Source organism: Coturnix japonica, chromosome 7 (genome assembly GCF_054131305.1).
Source record: "Coturnix japonica strain WE chromosome 7, WE-NBRP24, whole genome shotgun sequence".
Taxonomy (NCBI): Eukaryota; Metazoa; Chordata; class Aves; order Galliformes; family Phasianidae; genus Coturnix; species Coturnix japonica.
The window spans coordinates 2,801,359-2,815,864 of NC_140669.1; the positions used below are offsets into that span (position 1 = coordinate 2,801,359).

Sequence of the window (14,506 nt, forward strand, 5' to 3'; positions counted from 1 at the left end):
AAGAGATATTCAGAATAATGAATAAGCCTGGAAAGAAAATTTAGGTAAGCTAGTAAATCAAGCAGTACGTTCAAAACCTTATGAAACTAAATAGCAGACAAGCAAATGAACAGAATGGATGTTAAGGATGATAAAAGGTCTTTCTGTTCCCTCCAAAACATGCAACACTGTAGGTGCTTCAATGATTTAAGAGTCTTAACAAGAAAACATGCAGCCCATTGTGAAAGATGGCAAAAATGAGTTGAACCATGTTGCAGTTATCATAAACAAGAATAACAAAACCATGTAAGGACCATTGCACAATCATGAAAAGATCCCTGAGATAATATCTGTAGAGTCACAAGAAGAGGCTCACACAACTTTGGGAATGCTTTCCAACTATTACTCCCACTCACATCACTCTGTAGGTCGTAGGCTTTCCTTGCATGCACCACATCATTCTGGTCAGGCAGACATGTCCACTGGTGAAGGTAATGGCGGTAGTCAGCATCACTGACAAGTGTCTGGCACTCCTTGGCTGCCTGCAGTGACATTGCATCCACTGGCATGTGGATCTGGGTCTTGGAGTCGTTGTACGCCTTCTTGTAAAGGCGGTCGTTCTGCAGCAACATGGCTCGGGCAGCCAACAACAGCTTGGGATCCTCCTTGGCAGTTCGGCACCCAATGTAGTGCCCTTTCTGCTTCTCATGTGCTTCCTTGTACTTGTACTAAGAAAAGTAAAAACAACATAAGCAGCCACACAACTACACTACAGAACACAACCAACAAAAAGGGTCTTTGGCTCCCTCAGCTGCCACTCCTGTGACACATTCCCCAAAGGCATTGCCTTACAAAGGCATTATGCCTTCCTGCAGGCACTCCTAGCACTCCAACAAGCCTATCACACTCTATACTAAGAATGGACCACTAACTCACAAGCAGCTTCAAGCTGCAGAAAGAAAGAAGCACTCAGGACAGCCTTCAAAATAACTAAGGGACACAAACTCATACTCTGCTTCTACCTGAGAAGTACTTCACCCAGTTCTGTCAAGTGGGACAAAGCAAGACACAGCACAGGACAAGCACATGCAGAGGAAGCTGTACCTCACTAGCAATGTCTCTGGAAGCCTTGGCGTGTTTGATGGGGATGGCGTCAGCTCTTAGGTCGTAGTTCTTTGCTTTGGCCTCATCCCAGGCCTTCTGATAATGTTTCTGCAAAGGAAATTCAGGAATATGTATAGTTTAAGACAAAATGCATCAGTGTCTGCATGTTCCACAGAGGCAATTGTGTCATTTTCATATTCACGAGGACTTTATGAGGACACAACATCATGGAGTCTAGATTAGCACCCTTGCTGATCCTTTGTTTGGTGAATGTCAGGTTCAGTAACAACACATGTGCAGTCGTTTATTACTCTCTGCGTAGGCAGGTATTGGATGGAATCTACAGATTACAATACTAACACAGCATAAAACAGCAGTAGTAAATGCCAGCCTTTATGGCAAAAATCTATAAGAGGACAGAAAGCCAGCTCAAAACCTATATTAGCAGTTGGCAAACTCTGAAGTTAATAACAGTTCACAAACAGCTTGTTTTATCCTCTTACATTGCTGATGTTCAGAGCGTTCACTTTTGACTGTAGCATCTCAGGAGTGTCAGAAGGTATGGAAATCTGTGTCTTGTCTTTGTCCCAGGCCTCGCGGTACAGACGCTAAGGAGAAAGGAAGCATAATGATATTTCACAATGGTCTGAACACTGAGAAATACTACAATACTTGTGGGAATTACTTAGCAACATTGACTTCAAATTAAATGTGATCATGTTAGAAACTGTACTCTCCAACACAAAGAAATGACAACATACTATGTAAGATAAAGAAAATAAAAGCTTACATTACTGAGTTGCAGAGCATTGATCTTAGCCTGGACAACATCTGGTGCATCAGTTACACTGGTGAATTTGATCTGGTCTGGGTGTGTGCGGTACAACCTGTCACTCAGGATTTCCTGGGCATTCTTGGCTTTGAGCACATCCACAGAACCTTCTGTCAGCCAGCCAATACCTCGCAACCACTCCAGGTCTGACTTGTACACATTCTGCAAATAAAGCAAGGATTACTGCCATTGCAGAGACAACTTTGAGTACAAAGAGTTCATGTATGTACAAAGCTTTCCCCAAACTCCTCTTCCAAAAGATTTACCAAGGTACAAATTGCTGAGATACCAAAACCTTTAAGTAAAAAGCTATAACCTATTTTGCACTGCAACAAAATTAAAATCCTTTTAAAATAAAACGTACATGCAAAACAGACATAATCTGCAGGTAAACACTGTTCAGTAGACAAAGAAACGTCAGTAACACACATGTTGATACGAACTGCCTAAGACACTTCTGGCTACCAAGCTGTAAACAATATTTTAATTATCATAAACATGAATTACAAAACCATGTAAGGACTACTTGCACATTCATGAAAATATCCCTGTGATTTTATCAGCAGCGTGACAAGAAGAGGCTCACACAACTTTGGGAATGCTTTCCAACTATTACTCCCACTCACATCACTCTGTAGGTCGTAGGCTTTCCTTGCATGCACCACATCATTCTGGTCAGGCAGACACGTCCACTGGTGAAGGTAATGGCGGTAGTCAGCATCACTGACAAGTGTCTGGCACTCCTTGGCTGCCTGCAGTGACATTGCATCCACTGGCATGTGGATCTGGGTCTTGGAGTCGTTGTACGCCTTCTTGTAAAGGCGGTCGTTCTGCAGCAACATGGCTCGGGCAGCCAACAACAGCTTGGGATCCTCCTTGGCAGTTCGGCACCCAATGTAGTGCCCTTTCTGCTTCTCATGTGCTTCCTTGTACTTGTACTAAGAAAAGTAAGAACAACATAAGCAGCCACACAACTACACTACGGAACACAACCAACAAAAACGGTCTTTGGCTCCCTCAGCTGCCACTCCTGTGACACATTTCCCAAAGGCATTGCCTTACAAAGGCATTACGCCTTCCTGCAGGCACTCCTAGCACTCCAACAAGCCTATCACACTCTATCCTAAGAATGGACCACTAACTCACAAGCAGCTTCAAGCTGCAGAAAGAAAGAAGCACTCAGGACAGCCTTCAAAATAACTAAGGGACACAAACTCATACTCTGCTTCTACCTGAGAAGTACTTCACCCAGTTCTGTCAAGTGGGACAAAGCAAGACACAGCACAGGACAAGCACATGCAGAGGAGGCTGTACCTCACTAGCAATGTCTCTGGAAGCCTTGGCGTGTTTGATGGGGATGGCGTCAGCTCTTAGGTCGTAGTTCTTTGCTTTGGCCTCATCCCAGGCCTTCTGATAATGTTTCTGCAAAGGAAATTCATCACCCATGTTACATCCAGCCTGTGAAATCATGGTTTTCTTAATACCTAGTTTCTTGAGCTTAATCCCTTGGGTGTTTTGTGTGTCCCTTGTAACTGGCAAGTCACAATAATGATTGTTGCAAGCACCCTAGCACAAACCTCATAACTCAGAGTTCAAAGAAGGCAGAAAACTCAAAACGTTAGAACACAGTGCATACTTTACTGCAAACACTTCACAGTATCCTGCTGAAGGCTACTGCTAACCACGTGTATGACCTCACGCCACAGGCCCCATTGGGCTGTCACACTGGCTGACTTGTGCACCTTCATGACCAGTGATGACTTCTGTAAGGCTTTGAAGCGGTCAGACATCCTATTCATGTATACACCCAATTGCAGGAGCAGAATTGATGGACACCAAATATCTGTTCTTCTGAGAAAATGAATCCAAACCCCACTGAGCTTTGAAGCCTCCTACACCTGCTAGACTTCTTTACTGGTCTTTTCCTAGACTAACCAAAGAAGATATTGTAAGCAAAGAGTCTTAGTCCGTTTACAATACTGAACAGAAACTGAAGTGTCTCCATCCATCCATAAAGACCCATGTTATCCAGGACATCAAGCATAAAAACACCAGGGCTCTGAGTTCAGCGTCATCGTGGCCCACAGAAGCATGATCACCTAAATTTGATGTCATTAGAATGGTTTAAAAAAAAAACAAAAACAAAAATGCTTTGGAGTTCTCTGATGACTGTGAAGAATTAGAAACTAAAGGTTGCTGCAAATTAAACCACAAAGAACTCTTACATTGCTGATGTTCAAAGCGTTGACTTTTGACTGCAGCATCTCGGGAGTGTCAGAAGGTATGGAAATCTGTGTCTTGTCTTTGTCCCAGGCCTCACGGTACAGATGCTAAGGACAAAGAAAACAATGATAGTTCACTATGGTCTGAACATTGGAAAAAAAAAAAATCACTTGTGGAAATTACTTAGTAATGTTCATTTAATTCATTTCAAATTAATCAGTATCTTGATAGAAATTGCAGTCTCTAACAAAGAAATAATGATGTGTGAATGAAAATTAAGCTAAACAAAAGCTTACGTTACTGAGTTGCAGAGCATTGATCTTAGCCTGGACAACATCTGGTGAATCCGTTATGCTGGTGAATTTGATCTGGTCTGGGTGTGTGCGGTACAATCTGTCACTCAGGATTTCTTGGGCATTCTTGGCTTTGAGCACATCCACAGAACCTTCTGTCAGCCAGCCAATACCTCGCAACCACTCCAGGTCTGACTTGTACACATTCTGCAAATAAAGCAAGGATTAGTGCCATTGCAGAGACAACTTTGAGTACAAAGAGCTTACATACATACAAAGATTTCCCCTAGCTCCGCTGCCAAAAGCTACACAACAAGCTGACAGCACTGAGACTGTGGACAAACATACACCATTACATACACTGTTATGACTTTACACTGTAACAAAATTAAAATCTTTTTTAAACACAGGTTGATCCAAATGAATTTAAAACACATCACACAGGGACTGCTTGCACATTCATGAAAAGATCCCTGCGATTTTATCAGCAGCGTGACAAGAAGAGGCTCACACAACTTTGGGAATACTTTCCAACATTTACTCCCACTCACATCACTCTGTAGGTCGTAGGCTTTCCTTGCATGCATCACATCATTCTGGTCAGGCAGACACGTCCACTGGTGAAGGTAATGGCGGTAGTCAGCATCACTGACAAGCGTCTGGCACTCCTTGGCTGCCTGCAGTGACATTGCATCCACTGGCATGTGGATCTGGGTCTTGGAGTCGTTGTACGCCTTCTTGTAAAGGCGGTCGTTCTGCAGCAACATGGCTCGGGCAGCCAACAACAGCTTGGGATCCTCCTTGGCAGTTCGGCACCCAATGTAGTGCCCTTTCTGCTTCTCATGTGCTTCCTTGTACTTGTACTAAGAAGTTATAAAAAAGTATAAGATATGTATTGATCATGTACTGTCATGAATGAACTTTTTAATATTTTCTCTCTCTCTCTCTCTCTCTCTCTATATATATATATATATACACACACACACACACACAATATTCTTATTCACATTTTAGGAACATATAATGCTTACTTGTTGCATACATTTACTAAATTGTCACTTATGATTTTCTAATATCTTTTTAATGTCAGGAACTACAATGCCATTTCTATTTTGAAATTGATATTTATTGTCCCTCTGCTTTGAGTTCTATGCTGGTAAGCCTTTTCAGTAACCTAATATACCATACTTTTGTTTAAGTCTCGTGTAGCTTTTCACTTGATTCCTATTTCATACACTGACAATATATGTAAAGAAAGTACATACATCGCTCGCAATATCTCTTGATGCCTTTGCACTTCGAATTGGAATTGCATCAGCTCTCATGTCATAACCCTTCTTTTTGGCATCTTCCCAGGCTTGTACATAATGTTTCTAGATAAAAGAAGACAGAAAATGGCTTCTGAGTATTCATAAGGATGGAACTTCTACATCTCATATTCTTTCTGAAAGTTTTAGTGAAAATATGTTTTATAAGATCATTTTCCCTATTTCCATTAAGGGATTATATGTGTAAATATTCTTACATGGCTAACATTAGCTGCGTTGGCCTTTGCTAATAAAATCGTTGGAGTGTCAGGCATGACGTGAATCGACGTTTTGTCTGCATTCCAGGCTTCTGTATACAAACGCTGCAGGAGAGAAAAACAGATTCTTTTAAGGAGCTCAACTGTGTAACGATGACAAGGCTGCAAGCTTGACATTAGCATTCATCAAAAATGCATTTATTTATGATATAAAAGAAATAAAGCCTTGATGGAGGGCTATATATATATAGTAAAAACTAGTAAATTTGTCCAAAGAAAGCATTTTACAAACTTTCACATGGTTCAAGTAGCTTCCAACATCCTGATATAGTAAAGGTTCTCATAGAATAGCTTATGAAGGAAACGTCATTCTTCCTCCATTTCTTTGGCTGAGTTGGACCAACAAATTATTGACTTAAGGTTGCTATGAAAATGCTGCATATTCTTATTTCTGTATTTTTCATCTTATCAACAAGTTCTATCTACTTGCAACACCAGCTGTAGTAATACACAAACTCACCTGGTTCATTATCTCAGCATTATGCTTGGCTAACATCATGGGCAAAGAATCTGTCACACTAGTAAATTTAATTTGGTCGGGTGGTTGACGATACTTCCTATCGCTCAGGATTTCTCCAGCTTTCTTAGCTTTCTCAACATCCAAGGAGCCAATAGGAACCCATCCAATACCTTTCAGCCATTCCAGGTCGGATTTATAAACAGCCTAAAAATTTTGAAAGTTAATCATATAAATATTTCAATATCATACTTGCATATTTAAGTAATTATATATTATACCACACGAGGAATTTTATATATTTCTGCATTTTAGCAGTATATGGTTTTTAAACCAACTTAGATTTTTGAAGAAAATATTTACTCTTTAAATAACAAGAAAGGAGCTATTGAAGATCTACACACATAACAGAGTTAGAAAGAAATTATATCTCAGGTTAAAGACAGAGAAAACAAAACTAAGTGCAAGTTTGATGACAGCATATTAAATGCCTCACTACAAAGAACATGTGTGATAAAAGTGGCTATGGCACGTTTCAGACAAAGTATTATGTACAAAACCCAATATATTTAATTATGTGTTACAAATTCAACAATAAACTCACATCACTCTGCAGGTCATAGGCTTTCCTTGCGTGCATAACATCGTTCTGGTCTGGCAGGCAGATCCACTGATGCAGATAGTGGCGGTAATCAATGTCACTGACCAGTTCCTGACATTTCTTGGCCAACACAATTCCCAGCATGTCTACAGGGCTGCTGAAGTGTGTCTTGGTCTTCTCAAAGGCTTTCTTGTACTCCCTGTCACTCTGAATCTTGGCTACGTGCATTGACCACATCATCTTGGGATCATCCTCTATGTTACGGGCTCCAATGTGGTGGCCAAGCTGCTTGCGATACCCTTCTTTATACTTGTACTGCAGGGTTAAAGAAGTGCAGTGAATCTCAGATGGGACTTTTGTCTCTTTCTGACTTTATACTTGTACTGAAATAAAGTATATTCATATTCTATATGGTACAGTTACCAATTAACAAATGACATACATATATTAATGTATTTTTTATTATGATTACCAATATTTTTTATATGATTCAGACCTCCCTACTATGTCATTAGCTTCCACCTATGATTTTTTTATTAACAGATATTAGTTTTAATACAACTGTATGTCCTCATTTTTTCTGGCAGAGAGGTACTACTTTTCATAGTTAAGCCACGACATCATAAGACATACACAACTAATACTTAGTGTCACATCCTAGCTAAGAAGTTTGATATTCCACATTCTTTTAACGTGAAAATTAGAATGCAATGATTAACTGATTGTTAAAGTTTATCATGGGATGCCATGATTAAGTCAGTCTGAGGTTGTCTTTACACTAACTGTTTAACTAACAATCTTAATGGAAAAACAAATACCATAAAAATATTATCGTCCATTCTAATGATGTTTTCTTATCAGGAAACAGCATATATTTTAATACTGTTTTTATGTTCAGACATCTTAGATTTCAGTACAATATTCCAACAGAATTATTTCTTTCCTCAGAAAAAGACAACTATTTAGAATTTTTAGCATTAATTTTCTAATATATATGTTCTGGGTAGAAATGTTAAAGTACTTCCTAGTTTGAATCAGAAATGCATTTAACTACACCATGGAATCACACACCTTATGGGATATCCTACTTCAACATCCATGGGCATGCAACAGAACTATTGTATTGGACACAGATTTGCCCTTTGCATTATTTTGCCTATTGATTATATTATCTATTTCTCATGCATAGTAATACAGACTGTCCATTCCTTCCATGTGCTAGGATGTGCAGTAGAATTATGGAATTTCAGTATTATCTGTTCTACACTCAAGATACAACATTAATATCCAAGGGAACAATCACAGAATCACACAGAATCACAGAATTGTAGGGGTGGGAAGGGACCCCTGGAGATCATCGAGTCCAACCCTCCTGCCAAAGCAGGTTCTCTACACCAGGTTGCACAGCTCAGCGGCCAGGCGGGTCTTGAATATCTCCAGAGAAGAAGACTCCACCACCTCCCTAGTCAGCCTGGGTGGTGCCCATTTCAATGCTTTTGCTTTAACAAATACATAAAGCTGTGAGAAAAAAAAAAACTTCTTACATCACTGGCAATCTCTCTGGATGCTTTGGCAGCTTGGATAGGAATGGCATCAAAACGTAAGTCATGACCCTTCTTCTTCGATTCCTCCAAAGCCAGTTTGTACATTTTCTGTAAGGAAAAAGTGCTTTCAGTAATCAGAAAATTTACCCACTTCAGTTAAACACATCTGTGTTAAAAAAAACCAACAAATTACGTCCTTAAATATTATTGTTTATGTTCAGATAGCTTGAATATCTGAACACAGGTCTATCTTGTGTAGAAAGTAAAAAAAAATAGAAATTAAAAAACAAAAAAACAGACTGCAAATATTTTCTGATTTTATGGTAGACACTTGAAAACTGGAAGTCATCCAGGGGAGGAAAGGAAAGAAATAGTTTAAAGCTTAAATTATTCATTTCCATACTCCGCGATAAAACTGATTACTAGTTTATGGCAGAAAATATATTTTAGAAGAACATCAAATGCCTACGAGATAAATTCCAGTAAAAGAACAACTTCAAAGTAAGTAGTATAGCTGGCCACTTGTGAAATCAAACAACCTGACAGCAACAAAACATTAAGTCAAATTCAGAGGTGAAAAAATTGTACTTTTTCAGCTCTTCAGATAAACTCACCTGACTGTAGTGTACTTGGTTTTGTTTAGCTAGCATGATTTCTGGTGTGTCAGGCATGACATGAATTGAGGTCTTATCCTTATTCCACGCTTCAGTGTATAAGCGCTACAAACACAGAAAAAAGATAAATGGTGCATTCCAGAACAAGGTCGATTTTCATAAATAAGCTAAAATATAACATTAGGTAAAATTAAAAGAAAGAGTGAGAATAAATGCTTACACATTTAATCAGAGCTAGATACCAAATTCTCCCTGTAAAGAGAATTTAACTAAGGAAATTCAGCGTAGAAACAAAGATCACAGAAACATAATGGCTAAAGTGGACAAGGTCCCCAAAGGTCATCTATTCCAAATCCCAGCTCAATAAAGCCATCTGGAGCCTAGAATTGCAACATGAAGAAACCAAGGTGTTCTTACTGCTCACTACACAGACCACATAAGAGAAAAGATTGAAGTGCAATATGTAAAAAATCCTGGGGTAAGCCTAACCTAACCACAGCTATTAGTTTTGAGAGAAACACACAGAACAAAGTGTTTGAAATGAGCTTTAACTCTGAACTGCAGCATCACTTGTGATTATGCTATATCTAGTCCTCTGTCTCCAACATTTAACAGGAGAATGCCAGTACATTGCTAAATTGAATCAAGACTCACCTTATTCATCGTCTCTGCATTATGCTTAGCCAAGGTCATCTCAAGAGAATCAGGAATACTAGTAAACTTGATGGTGTCTGGATGCTGACGGTATACTTTGTCACTCAAGATCTGTCCTGCCCTCTTGACTTTTTCAATATCCAAAGAACCAATGGGGACCCAACCAACGCCACGCAGCCATTCAAGGTCTGACTTGTAGACATTCTATCAGAAAAACAAACAAACAAACCCAAAACAAGCAAATGAGAACTTCTAATTATGTTATTAACACATCTTTTCACAAGTGTTTAAGTAAACTAACCACCATCTTTTAATAAAAATAAATCTCAAAGCCCAGAAAAAAAAAATAATCTTCAAAGAAATCACTCCATTTCATTTAGATACAGAGTTTGATCTAGTTACAGGCTTCACATAAAGACAAATGATAAACAGCCCAAAAAGGCCAAACCAGATAACTTAATTTAAAGATCAACAAGTTAACATATACTCTTGTAGATCTGAGTTTCACTACACAATAAAACTTCAAAAATGTCCTTAAAACTCTGTTCTATAATATGTGTATGCAATGTTCTCATCCACCAAGTAAAAACATCCAATACATTCCTTCCGAAAAGTGAAAATAGCGGTACTCACATCACTCTGCAGGTCATAGGCTTTCCTTGCGTGCATAACATCGTTCTGGTCTGGCAGGCAGATCCACTGATGCAGATAGTGGCGGTAATCCACATCGCTGACCAGTTCCTGACATTTCTTCGCCAACACGATTCCCAGCATGTCCACGGGGCTGCTGAAGTGCGTCTTGGACTTCTCAAAGGCTTTCTTGTACTCCCTGTCACTCTGGATCTTGGCTACATGCATTGACCACATCATCTTGGGATCATCCTCTATGTTACGGGCTCCAATGTGGTGGCCAAGCTGCTTGCGATACCCTTCTTTATACTTGTACTGAAATATAAATCAAGATATTGTATTTATATATAGATTATAATATCAGTTTAAAATGTTTTAATAATAAACTCTTAAAAGTGTTTTTTTTTTCCCAATCTACAGCCAACAGAATAGATTTAAAGCAACTCTGGAGCTACTAAGAAGGATCCTCGGGTAAATTTTTGAGATTTCGATTACAACAGAGAGGAATAATTTATTTTTTCCATTTCTTTTTTTCTTTCTTTTTTTTTTTTTTTAAAAAAAAAAAATTCTTCTCTAATGTTACTGAGAAATAATCTCGTTTTACACATACTTCTAAAGATTTAATTACACATACAGCTAAGAACACAACAGCAGCATTATCTTGTCCCTATCTTTTACAATTAGGTCTTTATACACGTGTAATTTATTTCCAAAATGTGTTTTTTAAATAAGAGTTAAACTTCCTTTACATAAATCATCAGAATGCTTTTACGTTGTAAAGATCTGATGTCAATACACACAAAAAACCAAAATAATAGTGTCTTACATCACTGGCAATTTGCCTGGATGCCTTGGCAGCCTGAATTGGGATAGCATCACTTCTCAAATCATAGCCTTTCTTTTTTTCTTCTTCCATGGCTTGTTTGTACAGTTTCTAGGTAAAGAATTTAAAAAAAAAAAACATCAACATTTATTCTACCCCGGTTTTATCCAACCTCCTTAATTCAAATCTTAAAATTAGTAACTCATATGAAACTGCATTGAATGAAGATCTTTGCTAAATACATTATTTTTTTCTTTCTACACTTAAATAACAAAACATAGATTACAACTTGATAGATATATTATTCCTCCACATACAAGTAGAATAAAGCTTTCTAAAGCCACCTCTTACTGATGTGAATATTTCTACCTAAACACTGAACACTGAGAACAATAATCATCACAATTGTGAAGGAATTTTAGTTTGTTTTTTTCCCATCTCTAATGTTGGAATGAATTTTGCACTTTTGCAGCAATACATATAATAGAAGAAAGAAGCCCCCAGAATTCACCAGAGACAGTTTTCATAGAATTTATTCAAAGCAGTGATCACAGATGTACATTTGTACTAAAAAATAGGTTTCTAAAGTCACAATTTGGATTACAGATATTTAGTGTTAATTAAACAAACTGATCTATGAACACATCTAAATTAGGTTTGTAAGAATATTGACACAGAACCTATGGAGATCAAACACGCTCACCTCACTGTAGTTATACATATTCTGTTTTGCCAGTGTGATTTCAGGTGTGTCAGGCATTATGTGAACTTGTGTCTTGTCTTTATCCCAGGCCTCAGTATACAAACGCTGCAGGAGAAATACCGTAAGTTAAGCAAGGGAAAAAAAGATGACAACTTAGAGATCCCATAAAACAGGAGAATTAACTCCTAATCTAAAAAGTCCTTATTTCTTACATAATAGTGAGATTTTATGCTCATTTCTCTAGGTGTTGAAATTTCAGGTCAAGCTATCGTAACATAGAAACCATTCTGCTTAAAAGAAGATATTTAGAAAAAGGGCTTTCCACAGAATGCACATCAGACACACAGAGATCTAAACTCTACAAACATCTCACTCAAAGAGGAAAGGGCTTTATTGATACACATAGGGTTGAATGAGATTAGAGCATCAGATTCACAAAAATACTGACATTGTAAGAACTATGCTGAATTGTTTAAAATACAGATATTACAAAGACTGCTTTGAAACAAATAATTTATTAACTTTTACATCACTAGATACCTTTCATAAATTATTAGACAAGTAGCTGAATTTTATATCAAAAATTGGATGAAAGATAAGGTGCTACTAAATACTTACTAGAATATGTAAAAAGCTTCAAAACTATGAATACCAATGTAACTTGATAGCTTGGAAGTTACTGCTATGTATATTAGAAGCTGCTAAAAATAAGTTACTTGCTGATTACCAAGAATGTAACTTAGATTTTTAGTCTTGCTGTGGTGAAAACTCATGTAGAAATCACAGACTTGTATTTCTAGACTTCTATCTCTGAACTCCAGCATTACTTGTGATTAAGCTATTTCTAGTCTTCTGTCTCCAACATTTAACAGGAGAAAGCTACACTGGATCAAGACTCACCTTATTCATCGTCTCTGCATTATGCTTAGCCAAGGTCATCTCAAGAGAATCAGGAATACTAGTAAACTTGATGGTGTCTGGATGCTGACGGTATACTTTATCACTCAAGATCTGTCCTGCTCTCTTGGCTTTTTCAATATCCAAAGAACCAATGGGGACCCAACCAACGCCACGCAGCCATTCAAGGTCTGACTTGTAGACATTCTATTACAAAAACATATGAAGAAGGACATCTCATTAATAATCCAGTTAAACTTTACATATATCATATTTAAACAATGCATACTTTTTACTAGTCATCTGTCTCCTAGTTCAGACCGCAAAATAATCTTTGCTAACAACACAGATATAGACCTGAAACTTACTCCAAGGTATAATTCTCCCAACAGCATGAAGGAGAATGGCCAAGGAGTAACGAGAGGAAAATAAGATACTGAAATTCAGCATAAATGTTTCCTGCAAGATACATTCCTAACAAACAGGAAGTCATTCACAAAGAAAAAACAAGTGGTAATTTACATCATTTTCCCAAGTGAGAACAGAGTGGCATTCTCCCCTGCATTCATGCAACTTAAAGAAAAATTCTAGGCAATGTAAACTTAACACGAAGTTAGTCCACAAAAAATGGCAATAACGTTCTCCGTTATGATTGCACATAGCTAATGTGATTCCATTCTTCTAAGACATCAGTTGAACTAAAACCTCCATAATACTCAGCCCTCCATATTTATATTCACTACTAAGAATCCTCTGACCTGACCCTGCCTTGGAACAAGTACAGATGAACAAAATGAGGAAAACGACTGTGAGAGACAGTTCAAAGGGCTTCTATGTTTTGTATGCAGTGGCTTGTACATTTTGTATGGTAAGTACAAGAAATTACACACACCATATCAAAGTTGACCAGTAAGAACTCACATCACTCTGCAGATCATAGGCTTTCCTAGCATGGATAACATCGTTCTGGTCTGGCAGGCAGATCCACTGATGCAGATAGTGGCGGTAATCCACATCACTGACCAGTTCCTGACATTTCTTGGCCAACACAATTCCCAGCATGTCCACAGGGCTGCTGAAGTGCGTCTTTGACTTCTCAAAGGCTTTCTTGTACTCCCTGTCACTCTGGATCTTGGCTACATGCATCGACCACACCATCTTGGGATCATCCTCTATGTTACGGGCTCCAATGTGGTGGCCAAGCTGCTTGCGATACCCTTCTTTATATTTGTACTAAAGGCAAAGATATGTTAATTAAGTTAACATTAATGTTCTCGGCATGTTAAGAACAGTCCATATAGAACAACTTCCAGAAGACTCAGTGTGTGAAACCACGGTACTGTTAAATTCTCCAGATACTTCATTGATTAACTAAAGTATGCAGAGCAAAAAGAACTGACCAAATATTTCCTGCCTGCTATGATTTTGATATTTTCGAAAACCTAAGTTTACATGTGAAAAGCTTCCTCTTAGTATACGAGAGTATAAAAAGCCTGAAGTTACAGCTTCAATAAAATACGCTAAAAGTTCAGAAAATCTACCCATCCACATAAACAGTCAGTAAAAA

The 14,506-nt window shown here is 38.1% G+C and overlaps 1 protein-coding gene across 50 annotated transcripts in view; it reads right to left on the minus strand.

Moving 5' to 3' along the window:
- The window catches only part of NEB (nebulin), a 111,522-nt gene that overhangs the window by 55,491 nt on the left and 41,525 nt on the right, over positions 1-14,506 (minus strand). For 45 of the 50 annotated variants that reach the window (XM_085552092.1, XM_085552105.1, XM_085552101.1 and 42 more), the window contains 21 exons: positions 13,861-14,172; positions 12,943-13,146; positions 12,043-12,147; positions 11,343-11,450; positions 10,520-10,831; positions 9,887-10,090; positions 9,233-9,337; positions 8,619-8,726; positions 7,078-7,389; positions 6,477-6,680; positions 5,957-6,061; positions 5,697-5,804; positions 4,983-5,294; positions 4,435-4,638; positions 4,141-4,245; positions 3,230-3,337; positions 2,542-2,853; positions 1,874-2,077; positions 1,587-1,691; positions 1,084-1,191; positions 396-707 (listed from right to left, as the gene is read on the minus strand). In XM_085552092.1, the coding sequence (XP_085408218.1) occupies positions 396-707; positions 1,084-1,191; positions 1,587-1,691; positions 1,874-2,077; positions 2,542-2,853; positions 3,230-3,337; positions 4,141-4,245; positions 4,435-4,638; positions 4,983-5,294; positions 5,697-5,804; positions 5,957-6,061; positions 6,477-6,680; positions 7,078-7,389; positions 8,619-8,726; positions 9,233-9,337; positions 9,887-10,090; positions 10,520-10,831; positions 11,343-11,450; positions 12,043-12,147; positions 12,943-13,146; positions 13,861-14,172 (3,957 nt within the window). The remainder of the gene's footprint in view (positions 1-395; positions 708-1,083; positions 1,192-1,586; positions 1,692-1,873; positions 2,078-2,541; positions 2,854-3,229; positions 3,338-4,140; positions 4,246-4,434; positions 4,639-4,982; positions 5,295-5,696; positions 5,805-5,956; positions 6,062-6,476; positions 6,681-7,077; positions 7,390-8,618; positions 8,727-9,232; positions 9,338-9,886; positions 10,091-10,519; positions 10,832-11,342; positions 11,451-12,042; positions 12,148-12,942; positions 13,147-13,860; positions 14,173-14,506) is intronic. The other 5 variants (XM_085552138.1, XM_085552140.1, XM_085552137.1 and 2 more) reach the window with 3 other exon arrangements.